At 37.6% G+C, this 14,866-nt stretch overlaps 1 protein-coding gene across 7 annotated transcripts in view; it reads right to left on the bottom strand.

Annotated features, from left to right (window-relative positions):
* The window catches only part of GRM7 (glutamate metabotropic receptor 7), an 828,976-nt gene that overhangs the window by 401,285 nt on the left and 412,825 nt on the right, over positions 1-14,866 (bottom strand). For all 7 annotated transcript variants that reach the window (XR_005989125.1, XR_005989127.1, XR_005989126.1 and 4 more), the window contains exons 3-4: positions 13,275-13,416; positions 7,367-7,521 (exon numbers count right to left, since the gene is read on the bottom strand). Coding sequence is in view for 4 of the 7 variants with exons in the window: in XM_041764566.1 (XP_041620500.1) it covers positions 7,367-7,521; positions 13,275-13,416 (297 nt within the window). In the remaining 3 variants the exon portion in view is untranslated. The remainder of the gene's footprint in view (positions 1-7,366; positions 7,522-13,274; positions 13,417-14,866) is intronic.

Genomic DNA, 14,866 nt, shown 5'->3' with positions numbered 1-14,866 from the left:
GTGGAAATTGCGTATGAACTCACCGAGTTCTGGCCTAGGAAGAGGAAATATGTCTCTTTCTTCTGACAATTAAGATTTCTTACTGGGTCAGACTCATTTTGTCATTCTTCCTTTAGAAAGGATTCTCTCTCAAGGGTCTCCTGAATTCCGTAACAGTTATATTTTTGGAAAGTGATCTAATAGTTCATCTGTATTTCCCAGGAATATCTGAAGCCACACTTAGATTCCAGTTAGCATTATCCTGATACATACATAGAATAACTGATAATGTGCTAAGATGCTTCACAAGCAGAACCACTACATATCTGAGAGTATGAGAGTAGGAATAAGGCTGAGGTGACAAAGGAAGGAAAACACCACGGGGTTGATGAGACAAATGGTCTCATAGAAAAGAATGTACAGATTTCACAGGAGGGAAATAAAGAAGGGGAGAAAAGGCAGACAGGGACATCCAGATGAGGTAAATAGCACTTGGAAAGGATATAACTCAGAGCAGACACAAGATTTAATGAAAGGCCTAGCAGAAGGCTGTCCTAATATGCAATCATATTTGTTAAGTCAGTTGAGTTGTAAGTTACAGAAACCCATTTTGAAGGATCTTATACAAATAACAGGAATCTGTAGTTGATAAAGATGGAAGTCCTGATCCAGACTTGGAACCAGCAGTGTAGTAATATGACCTCTGTGCCCTATCTCAGAGTCAAGGGTTTCAATCAGTGTCACTTGAGTCACATGTGCTGACAGTAGAGTTTGGGAGTCCCCAAGTGAGAATGAGGGGAGCGAAATGAGAGAAAAAATGGATGTGGGGTAGGCAGAAATAATAAATAACCACTCCCACAATACTCCTCTTAGAAGAAAACTTTGGGGTGATATAATTTCATCTACAAGTGAAATACTTTAGTCCTAGAGAGGGAAAGCTCAAATTAAAGTACACTAGAAACTTTGGAATTAAATATAATTTGGATACAAGATTGGTCAATTAATCAAAAATCTTGATCTTGACAATGAATCACTGAAAATACATACATATATTAAATGTCTTAACTCAAAAATCCATCCAACCATATGCACACACACGCACATACACACACTCACTTGTCAATCTTCTGATGTAGGATCAAGATATTTGTTGTGAATATGCATCACACGGTTGGCATCCCAGACATAATCTTGAAAAAGTATCAACTATAATAAATTTCAGTATCATGGTCTTTTTTATTATTATTATTCACGAGAGACACAGAGAGAGAGAGAGGCAGAGACACAGGCAGAGGGAGAAGCAGGCTCCATGCAAGGGGCCTGACATGGGACTTGATCCCGGGTCTCCAGGATCACGCCCTGGGCTGAAGGCGGGGCTAAACCACTGAGCTACCCGGGCTGCCCAGTATCATGGTCTTTAAAATGAAATAAATTCTTAAAGGCAATTACACTGTAATTAAGTGTAGTATGTTTCTAGTATTTATTATTTCCCTCCAAAATCCCCACCAAATTTATCCCACAACTAACAGTGACAAGCTTAAGAAATCTTTCCAAAGAATTCAAATTATCTTCTTTGAAACAGCATCTCTCTCTCTTTCACTCTCTCTGCACTTCATTGGTTTATACAATTTTAATTACGTGAAACAATTATGGTAACACATATCACTGCAGTAAATACATTTATAATCAAAAGTAGTTAGTTCTTCCAGCCGAAAATTCAACCCAGTGGGACATACTAGAGATCTAACTATTAACTATGAGTGTACAGGGTGTTGGGGGCAACAGATAGCATATTGTGCAAACAAGTGGATATTTTCTTGTTGATTTACATATTTGATAGGTAGGAAATGATGGGTAGCTAGTTAAACAGAGTCTGTTAGGAAAGCATCTATCCTATGAGACAAGAGACAGCATGACTCAATACCTGGCCTTTATACACATAAAGTGAATTGTTTTCAGCTCTCCTTAGTTACTTCAGTTACAGATTCCTCTGTTTACATTTCTAACCACTTGCTCAAGGTCAATAATCTCTAGTTTAAGCAATACAAGATGAAAAATAAGATAGTATTTCTCTTCACATATCTATTCTCACCCCTGTGACCTGCTCACCCTCTGTCAGTCTGTTCTATTAGTAGAAACAGGAGGGTCCAAAAGGAAGTTCCCACTGGAATGTCTAAGACGAACAGATACAGCCTTATCTGTGCTTCCTCCTTTCTGCGGAGTCAGAGCTGAGGCTTCCCTTGTGTATTTAGAACATTGAACCAAGTCACCTGATTGAGCCATGGTGCCAGTCCTGCCCAGAAAGTTTCTCCAGAGACTCTCCCAGAAAAGAAAGGGAAGATGACAAAGAAGGCAAGAGGTGCTTCAAAAGCAAGCAAAAGGAAAAGTGTGTAAAACCACACTGAAATTCCTGGAGCGATCCTGAATGAGAACCGTGGGAGTTCTTGATTGTGGCCTTTCTACTAACTGTCTTAGAATAAAAACTCAGAGAGAAACCATTTTGGATTAAATCTTCCCCATCCCAAGAGAACTCCACATTCATACCAAAATGCAGTTGTTTGCATATTCAGGTGTTATAGATAGTTTCAGATGTAAGAGATAAAAATACAAATTTAGCTTTTAAAAATTTACTATTAAATAGTAATAGAGTTAGGTCCTCCAGTAAACGCTAAGGGAATAGAAGCAAAGATGGCTAATCTCAGGGAACCCAGGGGTGGTAGGCACTGCCCTTAAGGTTCAGATTCTAGTTCTAAATGCCACAGACGAGCTTGGTGTGTTTGGGGCTTGCTGTACAGGAGATATGTAGCACATTTTGGACTTGGGGAGCAATGAGCTCCTTTCTGCAGGGTAGACTAACTCTGTCTGGGAAAAGCAGGCAGTCTTTTGAAAAGATTAATTATTTGATCTATATTGAAGAAAAAATTAGTTTCCAGATCAGTAAGAAATAGGGAAATGGGAAACACTGGTGGATTTTAAGCAATGAAAGAATCTGATATGAATGTGAGCCAGGAATCTAGTGTAGGCTAGAAAGGCTTGAGCCACTGGTCTGTACCCACATCCGCCCAATCTTTGTTTTGGCCTATACTGTGTCCTTTCTTTGAATCTCCATAATTTACAAGCTGGTCTTTACGGGAAAAAATATGGAAATTATTCTAATATGATATTTTCTTGTTTATATTTTTCTTCATCACCTGTCACCTCTAAATTAAGTAGGCAATTCCATGAAAGCAGGGACCTAGTCTAGTCTGCCACTTGCTATCTCTCACTAAACAGGTTGGTGCCCTATACCCTACTAGAGTTTATAAACATTTGTAAAAGCTTCAATAACGAAATTGTCATGACACTGAACAGACAATACTTGCACTGCTCTCTTATTACACAGGTCATAGCTCTTTCTATAAAGTAGGTGCATTGCTCAGAAATTGCACTGTGGTTTAAGGAAATGCTTTCTTCCTTGTCGTTTTTCTCTCATTCTCCTAACAAAACCTTGTGATATGTGTGAAACATTCCAGGTACTCAAGGAAGGCTAAAGTAGGACACATCTAAATAGGAGCCAGAAATATTTTAGTTCAGCTCTTCATAGCTTTGATCTCTGGTTTTAGGAAAAATAAAGAATTCATTTCAATCTTGAATTAATAAGGCATGAAATAACCAACTTTTTAATGCCAGGTCCAGAGCACTTTTTGCCTCTCCTACATAAACACAGATTTAATTCAAGAACCAAGCTGCTCTACAGACCCATTTGAAAACATCACCAATAGTCAAAGCCATTATAGGTAGCTTTGAAAATCCACCCTTCATTACACTAGCTCCCTAATGTTAATGATTATAGCAGATGAAAAGATGCTGGTCCATGATCCCTGTTGACTATAATTAGAGGATGTCTTGGGCAGCCTATTCTCAGAGAAGCAGAGCACTTTGTAGGGCAAAGAGTTGAAGGCAATGTGGGCATTTTTTTGCTCCAAGGACTTGTTGGGGGCTAGAGAGGATGACAGAGAATCCTAGTTAATGGGACAACAGAAGAGAGGAAAATGCCAGGGATCCCTTGGCTCATCAGACAATTCAGAGAAACTGAAAATTACAGAAGTATTTTGGCTCAGGAGTTGGAGGAGAGCTGCCAAGTTGTGGAGACATTCTCCAGATATCCTGTGAATGTCGGGCAGCCATCGGGGCCATGGCTGACCTTTCTCGGGCACAATTTCTATCATCACCAAATTGAAAGGGGGAAGAACAACACACTTGGCTAGCAAACATGGAGGCCCTTTATTCTACAAATGGAGAATAGATACAGATAAAAGATAAAAGAAGATGAGCACTACTTTCACAGAGGCCATGTGCTTGCTAGCAATCTGGCCTAAAGCAATTTATTGTTAATTATTCATGCAGATAGAGAAAAGACCAGCCAAAAATTTAGATCTTTGCTGAACATGTTCAAAATATAAATCTAAAGAAATGAAACAGGTTGATTATTGCTTGGCTTTTTCCTGTTTATATTTGTACATACAGCATTATAAAACACAAAGATACAGGGATATAGCAGTATTATAAATATTTGGAGGATATTCTACGGCAGTAGAAATCAATATGGAACATTCATCAGCAAGAAAAAGAAATTAGACAGCAGAGGAAAACTTATTTGCCAATGCAGGATATGCTCAATTATTAGTTTCATTTGTGATATTTCATAGCTTGGTTCAGAAAACTTAGTGCAAGTGAATGCATTCCTTTTTTCCCTTCTTCAGGAGTGTGTCACTGTAAATGCATAGCCACAATCTTGATGTTTCATCTACTGCATGAACAAATCTAGGCTGTTCTTTGTAGCAAAGCACACAGACAGTATGGTTAGACAGAAGCCACACACACCAGCTACCAAAATATCCTCATTTCTATCTGGTTAGGGATGGAGAGTTTTTTTTTTTTTTTTTAAGATTTTATTTATTTATACAAGAGAGACACACACGGAGAGAGAGAGAGAGAGAGAGAGAGAGAGGCAGAGACACAGGCAGAGGGGGAAGCAGGCTCCATGCAGGGAGCCTGTTTTGTGTCTGATTTAAGAACTTTGTACATTCAAAAAAAAGAACTTTGTGTATCCTTAAATACATAAATGTATAGCAGGAATTTTTTTTCAAGAATTTATAAAAACTTCAAGATACTTAGTATATTTTCTTAAATATCACCAAACTGGAGCTAGTACCCATGGAGTATGGGCATCTATGTCTATGTGGCATCTACAGCTAAGGAAAAAGGACCCCAGTCTTTTCTTGCTTTCTTTGGCTCTCACCCAAATCTAACATTTCACCTCTCCATAAAGTCACCTGAGTGAACTTTCTAACCCACTTTGATCACATTCCACTTTTCAGCTGCTGCTCAAACTTTCAGAATAAAGAACATGTTCCTTAGTGTAATTTCAAGACCCTTCAGAATCCAACCCAGGCCCATTTTGCTGCTATATTTTGTGCCAGGACCTCAGGTAGTCTGTGACTCCTCTATCCATCCTAGCGTTCAACCACTTAACAATCTGTTTGAGGACCGGACATGTGTAGGCCAAGTTCTAGGTGCTAAGGATACATGCAGGGGGTTCATAACAGATATGTTTTCAGACAGACACAAGTAAAGAGGTGCTACTATGGTAGAGGTCATGTAGGACACTGCAGAAGCAATAGAAAGGGCTTCTAATGCAAACTGGGCTGGGGTTGAATGGTCACATATAGCTTCCAAGGAAAATTAGTATCTAAGCAGAGACCTAAAGAGCAGACAGGAGTCAGTCGGGCCAATGGTGTAGTGACTGGAACTCCAGGAGACAAAAGAGTTCTCCCAACATGCTATAAATGGGAACATTTTCAAAGAACTGTAAGAATTTCAGAATCATAATGCAGGGCTATTATGCAGAATGAATTATTTACTGTTACCCCCATGTGCCCTTCACTCTTCTCTTCCCATCCTCTGAGTTGAGAGTATAAGATGGTCTTCTCATCGGCTGCCTGATGAACTTTAAGTTATTACTTTACCCTCTCTGATGTATCCTCTAAACACACCCTCACCATCCAAAAGAAACATCCACAGTGTTTCCTTTGTGCCCTGGGGTATCTATTTCATACTGCACTTAAACAGTTTCTGATGTTTCATAGTCATTGGCTATTTTTGACACCTCTCAGCTCTGCATGCTTTGTAGGTAAGGATTTTGTCCTTATCTTATTTTTCTCTACTCTTAGAGCAAGATACACAGTGTGTACTCAAAATTTTAAGTAAAAAGGAGTGGAAATAGTTAAAACCTTGTCTTTTATTTCTGCAACCCATCTGCAAATGCATTGGTCTGTGTTGTAAGATAAGCGATCTTCTCAGGACACATACTGGGGAATGAAATGAATTCAAAGACTCCCAAGGAACACATGGGTGACTCATGGGATCTTTATCTCCCCCAGATAACATAGAAAGGCAACAGTGACAGAACCACAACCTGGCATGTTTAAAAAGGTCTCCATAGACCATGCAGCCTTCTGGGGAGAATAACTAATTATATTGGAGTGGAGACAGAATGGAAAGAAATGCAAATATTTGATCCCCTTTTGAGTGAGAGGAAAGAGGCTTTTTTAATGTGCAAAGCAAGCATGTTTTAGGGAATCTGGAGACCTGGCCCATCAGAAAAGAAAGACAAAGTAGGATACCAGCGGAGGAGTTCCTTTTCTTTACAGTATCTTCTTTTAGAAATAACTTTTCTTTTCAAAATAAAAGAGAACGTAAATTGTAATCAGCAACTTTTGTTAGATCAGAAGCATGCCAATAAACGCCCTCTCCTCCTTCTTCCTCTTAAAGTATCTTCGTAGCAGCAAGGAAGGCAAAGGAAAAGAAAGGAGGCAGTAATTTAGGAAGGCAAGAGACAGAGAAAGAGAGCAAGAACAAAAGAGGCTAGCAAAGGCAAAGCGATGTTGGTGCCTGGGAGAAGTGGTGTGCTGTGCCATCGTGGGAGCTGGGAGAAACCCCACAGGTAATGAGGGAAAGGATCTCTGTAGTTATCCTGCTGTAGAAGTAATGGATAAATTGCAAAGGGAAAATACTCTCTCAGAAAACACAGTTCACTTAAGCACACTTGGATCGTGTTACTATTTCACTTATTAATGATAATGCTCTTCTTGCAGAGAGCTCTGGTACCATAATGAAAAAAAATATGCTAATTATTATGAAAATACATGATCTCTTCAAAAGAGGAATATCAACTAAGAGAAGAGGGCAGGTATATGGCCTAATTTGCATTTCACAGCTACATGTTTGAAATGATACTGCAGAAATTATGTAAAAACACTGAGCCCTCACTGGGACACATGATTTAGTCATCCCACATGGCACAAACCACTCCCTTAGCCTATTTTACAACGGATAAAACCCATACCTTCCACAGTTGCTCGCTTGGGCTGAATGGTAATGGCTCCTTCTGCAATGTCTTCATGCTGGTGCAGTGGGTTGATTTTGGATCCCCAGCTGTCTGAGCCGACCCAAAGAAAATGGCCCACTTGGTCAGCTCTTTTGGCTGCTGCAAGGATCTGCCTGTGAAAAAGAACATGAAAAGTTATATTAGTGATAAGGAGCAGCTGCTGAACATATATATTAGGAATGAAGCAGAAAGAAAGCAAGCTACCAGTTCTCAAAAAGTAAGTTATCAATGCCAAAAAAAAGTATGTCAAAGGATTTATATCCTGCATATATAAAGAGATTTTATAAATCACTAAGAAAAATTATCAAAGTAGCGTGAGGAAAATAGGCAAGAAACAGTAAAAGTCAAAAGAGAAAAGGAGAAATATAAATAACCAGTAAACTAGAGATGCATATTCATACAGACTAAAAGGATTGAAAATGTCAATTAGGGGAAGATATCACATTTGCTTCTCATGTTGGCCAAAAGATTTGTTTTGTGAGTTTGGGTGTGTGGCTGGAAAAATGAGTGCTCACATTCACTGCTGGTGGTATGTATAATTCCTGGGAAGCAATATGTCAATCTAAATTAAGTGTCTTAAGTTATTTATTAAAATGAACAAGTATGTTATACTTGAAAATTTTACAGCCCATGCTCATAAATAAAAATAGCATATAAATAATGAGGGTAACAGGCAAATAAAACAAAAGGGAAACTAATTATTCATAATAAAGTTATTAAGTATATTTTTGAAAGAAGAAGTAGATAAGAGGTAACTGCATTTGTAGAAGAGAGAAAGCTACAACTATAACTCCTTTGGTGGGTTATACCATAGGAAAAGTGATTTGTTTGTTTCTCAAGACTTGGAGGTACCAAGTATCACATAGGTATCACATAGGTACTTGGACAAATAAAGGAGAAGTGGTTGAAACGTTGTATATAAAATCACAAAAACTCAGGTTTCTTTCTTTTTCTTTCAGGCAGAAAATGGAATGGTAATTTTCTAATAAAATTTTAAGGACTAGGTTCTGCATATCATAAACATCCAAATAACACAGGGTTATGAGTGAGCGATGGTGAGTTAAAAATGAGGGAGAGGAAGATAAGCTAAATTTACCATTAAGTATTGAAATGGTAATGCCCTCTAGGAAACTTACACTTCTGCTTACAGAATGCTAGAAACTAAGGAGTGTCACCCTAGGCAGAAAATAGCTTTCCTGGAAAAATCTGGACCACCTTAGGAAAATAATTCTATATACCTACATAGAGAGATCCTCTAATGGAATGGCAACTTGGATATCTGGCAAGTCCACCAAGATCCTGAAGTCTGAAGGGATAGGACACCACTGCTTGCATCAAAGGTTTTCCGTCATATTTTAATTTTTTAACATGTGCATTTATTATTTTAATAAAAATAAACAATCAATTACTTATACTCTTGGCCTAGAGATACTATTTCTAATCATCTGTGCAAAGGAAATGATCAAATACACTGCCAAAAACATACATTCATGACTTCAGATAACCTATATGTAGAACAATAGGGAACTGTCTGAACAAATGACAGTGCATCTAGAGGATGGATTAGAAAGCAATTCAGAATATACTTAGATTTCCACAAGCACTTGTTAAAAGAAAAATCAATTAAAAGAACTGCAAAAGACTGTTCAACTCATATATGAGAAAAGTTGGCTAAACATTGCTTGGGCATGTGTATTTACACACAGTTAGAAGTACAGGGCCATCTGAAAGCACAGCAAGATAAGGGTAATACACCATGTATTGTTAACCTAATAATTCATTGAGAAGATACTACTGAGGTTGAAGAGGTTGCAAAGGTGGGCAGAAGCCAAGTAAAATAAGGGGAAAAAGACAAAACTATATAAATGCAAAAAGTAGATGTTCACTTTAATGTAAATGTAAAAGTGTGGGCTTATTAACTATGATAAACAAGAGTAAACCATTAAAAAAAAAACTTATGGCATCCAAAGTGACATGTGAATTACAAAAAGCAGGAGATAAAAACCAGGAGATTCTTTTGAGGAAAACCTATGTACGTTTGGAAAAAAAGTGCTGGCAAACATTAAACCAGAATTTTAGGCTACGTCTGAGTTTTGGAATTGCAAATTTTATAAGAAATTATTTAACCTTTTTTTTTTCTAGACAAGTCTCTCAAACCTTTATTTTTTCTAGATAATCAAGGGACAAAGAAAACTTAAGGACTTCCTTCAATAAAGAGTAACAACCACAAAAAACTTTTCCACCTTTTCCAGTGGACTTATATTAGTCATGTATTATTTTTATAATCAGAATAAAGTGTTCCAGAAAAAGGATCCACTCTTGTCTAAAATCCAAATTATTGGTACCCATGACTTACTTTTCATTTATTTTAGCTTTAAAATCTACGTATTACTGTTTTCTCATTGCTATTCTCTGACAAAGTACTTGAAGTTAATGTTCTAAGAAATCTCAAAATTTCCCATTTACAGTGTAAATCTTCTGAAAAAAGAAATAACATCATATTGTGAGTTAAGAGTACTCTTCAGATATCAGTGTATTTAAGATCATGTTTTGGAAGAAACTTCTATATGCACCTAAATTTTATTATTATGCTAAAGAACTACTCCTGCTATCACTGCTATGAATCACAGTATACAATAATATTCAGCACACAAACAAACCCCAAAGCAAAAAGAATGAGCCTAGTTATTGAGCAAACTGTATGTATTTTTACATCTCAAATTAAAACCTCACATTACCTACAAGCAGGAGTACTATAATGAATTAGTCACCATGGCTATTTGCAGTAATGTTGTATGTGACATGTACAATGTATTTAGAAATAAACCCAAAGCCACATTTTATCAATGTATTATGTATTTGGAAAATATGTATAAAAACATTTATGGGAAAATTAGGAAAGATATCAACAAAGATGAATAAGAGATAAGCCAAAAAAAAAAACCACCAAGAGTAATAGTATTAAAACACAATTTTTATTTTATTTTATTTTTTTAAACTTTTTTTGTTTTATTTATTTATGATAGGCACACAGTGAGAGAGAGAGAGGCAGAGACACAGGCAGAGGGAGAAGCAGGCTCCATGCACCGGGAGCCTGACGTGGGATTCGATCCCGGGTCTCCAGGATCGCGCCCTGGGCCAAAGGCAGGCGCCAAACCGCTGCGCCACCCAGGGATCCCAAAACACAATTTTTAAAATAACTACAACACAAAGTGTAGAAGAAACATGCCTTAAGAGCAATACTCAATAATTTTTAAGGAAAAATAATACATTTAAGGGGTGACCAGAAAGTTTCATCAAGAAGGGCATGTTTGAGATAAACTTTGAAAAACAGATAATTTCAGCAAATAGAGAAGGAGAGAAAAAGACTCTATGAATAAAGGCTATTAGGAGGAGCAACCAGGAGTGCTGGAGGACCAGAGCCATGCATTTTGCATATAGAAGGGGTTAGGGGAGGTGAGGTCTACATGTTAAATTAGGAACACACTTGAAAGCATTCTGAAGTCCAGACAGAGAAGTTTATTTTTTTTTATAGATTTTTATATATTTATTCATGAGAGATACAGAGAGAGAGAGAGAGAGGCAGAGACACAGGCAGAGGGAGAAGCAGGCTCCATGCAAGGAGCCCCACGTGGGACTCAATCCAGGGTCTCCAGGATCACACCCTGGGCTGAAGGCGGCGCTAAACCGCTAAACTACCAGGGCTGCCCCAGACAGAGAAGCTTATATTTGAATTATTAAATAGTGTGAATTGGCATAGTGATTTTAATCATTCATTTATTCGGCACTGTTCCTTGAGCATTTCCTCTATACAAAATACTGCAATAGGTATGGAGGATACAGAAGGAAGTCAAATGAGGCATCACCTCCGCCCCGGGGATGCTGATAGATTAGTGGAGAATGTGGACTAATCAAATCATCAAGCAATGTATAATAACATCATTGACCTCAACTATGAAGAAGAATTTGCCAATGCTGCAGTGTTTAGAGATATCTTCCCTCAGAAGACCACACTAAAGATGGCATGGGAATGAAAAAGCAAGGAAGGAAAAGCATTTCAGGCACATGAGAAGAACACACAAAGACCAGGGAGTGAGGAAACAAAACATAAAGGAGCAGAGAATGAAATAAGACTAGAAAGGAAGGACGAGGCTGGATAACCACAAAAAGAGCTCAAGAAGGATTTTCATTTTATTGATGGGAGGACCAAGGCCTGGGAGTTGGGAAGCAGAAAGGGGGCAACAGTGGGGCAACTTCCCAAGGTGACACAATAGTCATTAGGGAAACACTTCAGGTATCTCAATGTCAGGTTTCATATGCTTTCTGTTTAATAGTCCTGCCACCGTGATCAGAGTTTACTATTGGGAAAATGATGGATGGACTCAGAGGCAGCATTCAGAGTGCAGGTGGAGGGGAGAGACAAAACTGGGAGGCTCATGATGATGACAGCACAGTATTCCAAGCAGGGTGTAGTAATGGCCCAGGCCCTTAAACTTTTTCTTAATAAAGGAGACTCACCTTCAAATTAAGTGATATATTTTATCTAAGACAAGGACTAAAAAACCCCATACAGCTCTTTCACATCAATGGAGATGTTAACAAGCACAATCTATTTGGAAAACAATAATCATATTGGGACATATCCCGTCCTGGAAACTTCTTTTCCAGGAATTTATGTTAAAAACACTTGAAAGGTAAATTTATAAAATAATATAATTGCATATTATTATATATTTATGCTATATTAATATGTATCCACCTGTTGCATGTTTATATTAATATTTATATTTCTATATATTTGTGTGCACAGATTTGTGGAAAAGGAAGTTTATTGCAGTGTTATTTATAACTGCAAAAGTGTGTAATCAGATGTCAATCAATAAGGGAGCATTTAGATAAATGACAGCACAGATATAAAATTCTGCACAGTTATTAAAAAGACTGAAGAGATAGGTACTGACATTCATAGACATCCATGATAAAATGGTAAGCAAAGGCTACAGGGAATGGAACAAGCTGTACACACAGTATGCCACCATTGTATAAAAGTATGCAGACTGTCTCTAGAAGAGTATATAAGAAACTGGTCATTAGCCATTGCATCTGAAGAGGAGAACTTGTTAGCTAAGGTCAGGATGAATGGAACTTTTTTTTTATAAACCTAGATATTTTAAATAGTTTTTTTAAGCAGGTATAATTACCATATATTCTAAATAAATAATTATTCTGGAGCAAAGTGGTAGTGGTCAGAGAAGAAATCAGGACACATTTGTGTCTTAGAAACTCATTTTGGGCATATTATGTTCTAGAAACAAAGGTTAACTCTATATGGTTTGGCCAAGAATGCAAGGAATGAGGAAAAATAAGAAGTTAAGATTCCGACTGGATTTTTTACTCCAAGGAAGATCAAGGTAAGACAGGAGAAGAAGAAATGGATTAGAGGCATATTGGTAGACAAGCTTGGTTTGGAATATACTGAGACTAAAGCAGTAGCAATACAGCCAGAATTGTATGAATTTTTTTTTCTTTTACATTAGGAGGAACCATTCTTTGGATAAAAGTCTGTTACACTTGGATATATTTTTAATAAAAGAACCTTTAAAAGGTCTAGTGGTTTTCTCTTTTTACAAGTAATTGAATACATTTATTTTGCTAATAGAAGGGGAAGACATGACAGCAACACAGCGCTGCTTCCATGGTTCGCTATAACTAGTCATGTAGGGGAGAAAGCATGTACAGACTTTGCCACTATGTAATTATAGATTTGCTTCTGTGCTATCTTTTCCCCTCTCTGCAGGTATCCTGATCTTTCTGGTCTCCTAGAGTTGCAGCATGCATATTAATGAATTTTACCAGTTATCCTTACTTTATATCCTCATCGTTGGCAAAAATCACGACGGCCCTGGAGTTCGGGGTGTCCAGGAGCTGTTTGATAATTCTATCAAAGTCAATGGTTCTGTCTTTGCGCTCTTGGGGGATTCTCACAGACTGCGCAATGCAGAGCCCACCTGTTTAAAAAAGAAAGAAGAGTGTCAATAAAGTTCCCTCGGAGATACCAAAGGAACCAGGGTCAGTAGCTAGAGAGGATGGAATTTTGAATTCTGAGTGCACAGCATTTCCTTGGTGATATCCCTGAATGAGAAAGGCTTAAGACATTATGCTAAGTCCTAAGCTGGTGTTCATACTTGGTGCATCTTCCATGACATTGCACAACCTGATTTTCTTAGCACTGCACTTGTAAATGGCTAATGATGCCCAGAACACCAGTGATACTGATCCTGGGGAGGTAGACTTAGGTTGACAAATTGGGTGGGATAAGGTCTTTAAAATGAATGCAATCAATAATAATATAATAATAATAAGAAGAAAACTGCTGTCAATCTACGGTAAAACATATTAAAACACATAAAGCTCAGGTTAATTTCTGTGGCTTTTCTGGTGTTTGCATTCCCAGGATTCTTTTCAACTTCATATCCATCCCAACTTTTAAAGGTCAGAACCAATGGAATAAATCTGAAAACAAAACAACAGCAAGGACACCAACTACTGTAAATCACAGCAATAACCTCATACTCGTGCCCAACTCTCAAATATGTTTTATGTATGTTATCCCATCTTAAAAACTTTAATAGATAGTTAGTAATACACATTTTTTTTTTTTGCTAGAAGGGATGGGGATTTTTTGTTTGTTTTTTTTAATTTTTAAAAGATTTTATTTATTTTTTTAATTAATTTTTATTGGTGTTCAATTTACCAACATACAGAAAAACACCCAGTGCTCATCCCGTCAAGTGTCCGCCTCAGTGCCCGTCACCCATTCCCCTCCACCCCCCTGCCCTCCTCCCCTTCCACCACCCCTAGTTCGTTTCCCAGAGTTAGGAGTCTTTATGTTCTGTCTCAAGGGATGGGGATTAAATAGAAAAATAGATTTGTGACTCCAGACTTGTCAGAGCTGTGATGATATTAATTCTCATTATGCATTTCAAGACAGGAAAATGTGCAGTAGTTAATTAAGCAACTGATACACTCCTCACTATCCTACCTCTTGCTTCATAGTAGCCTCTAGATCTGGTATTTTATATAACACACTTTAAGAAAGGCTGGTGTAGGTGAAAGGGGTAGAGAGAATATTTATAGGAAAGGCAACAAAGGCCATCCAATGGGCAGAAGACATAGAGGCCAAGAAAAAAGGATAAGCTTGTTCTTGTAATGTGTTTGGGAAACAGCTATTATCAAGCTTATACCTTGAGCCTGGACAATTGGGTGAAGGGTACAAGGCTTCCACAAACAGAAAAATATCAACTTTATTCCAAAGTTGAGCTCCATTACACTTTTATCCCAACCAGTGTAATCTCTGTATAAGTGACTCTTAATTTTCAGTGTACATAAAATCACTGATGATCCTTTTTCAAAATGTAGAGTTTCAATCACAGTATCACCAACTTGACCTAATTGACA

Source organism: Vulpes lagopus, chromosome 7 (genome assembly GCF_018345385.1).
Source record: "Vulpes lagopus strain Blue_001 chromosome 7, ASM1834538v1, whole genome shotgun sequence".
In the NCBI taxonomy this organism is placed as follows: Eukaryota; Metazoa; Chordata; class Mammalia; order Carnivora; family Canidae; genus Vulpes; species Vulpes lagopus.
Note: the sequence above shows the minus strand (reverse complement) of the source record. Positions and strands in the feature narration are given on the sequence as shown.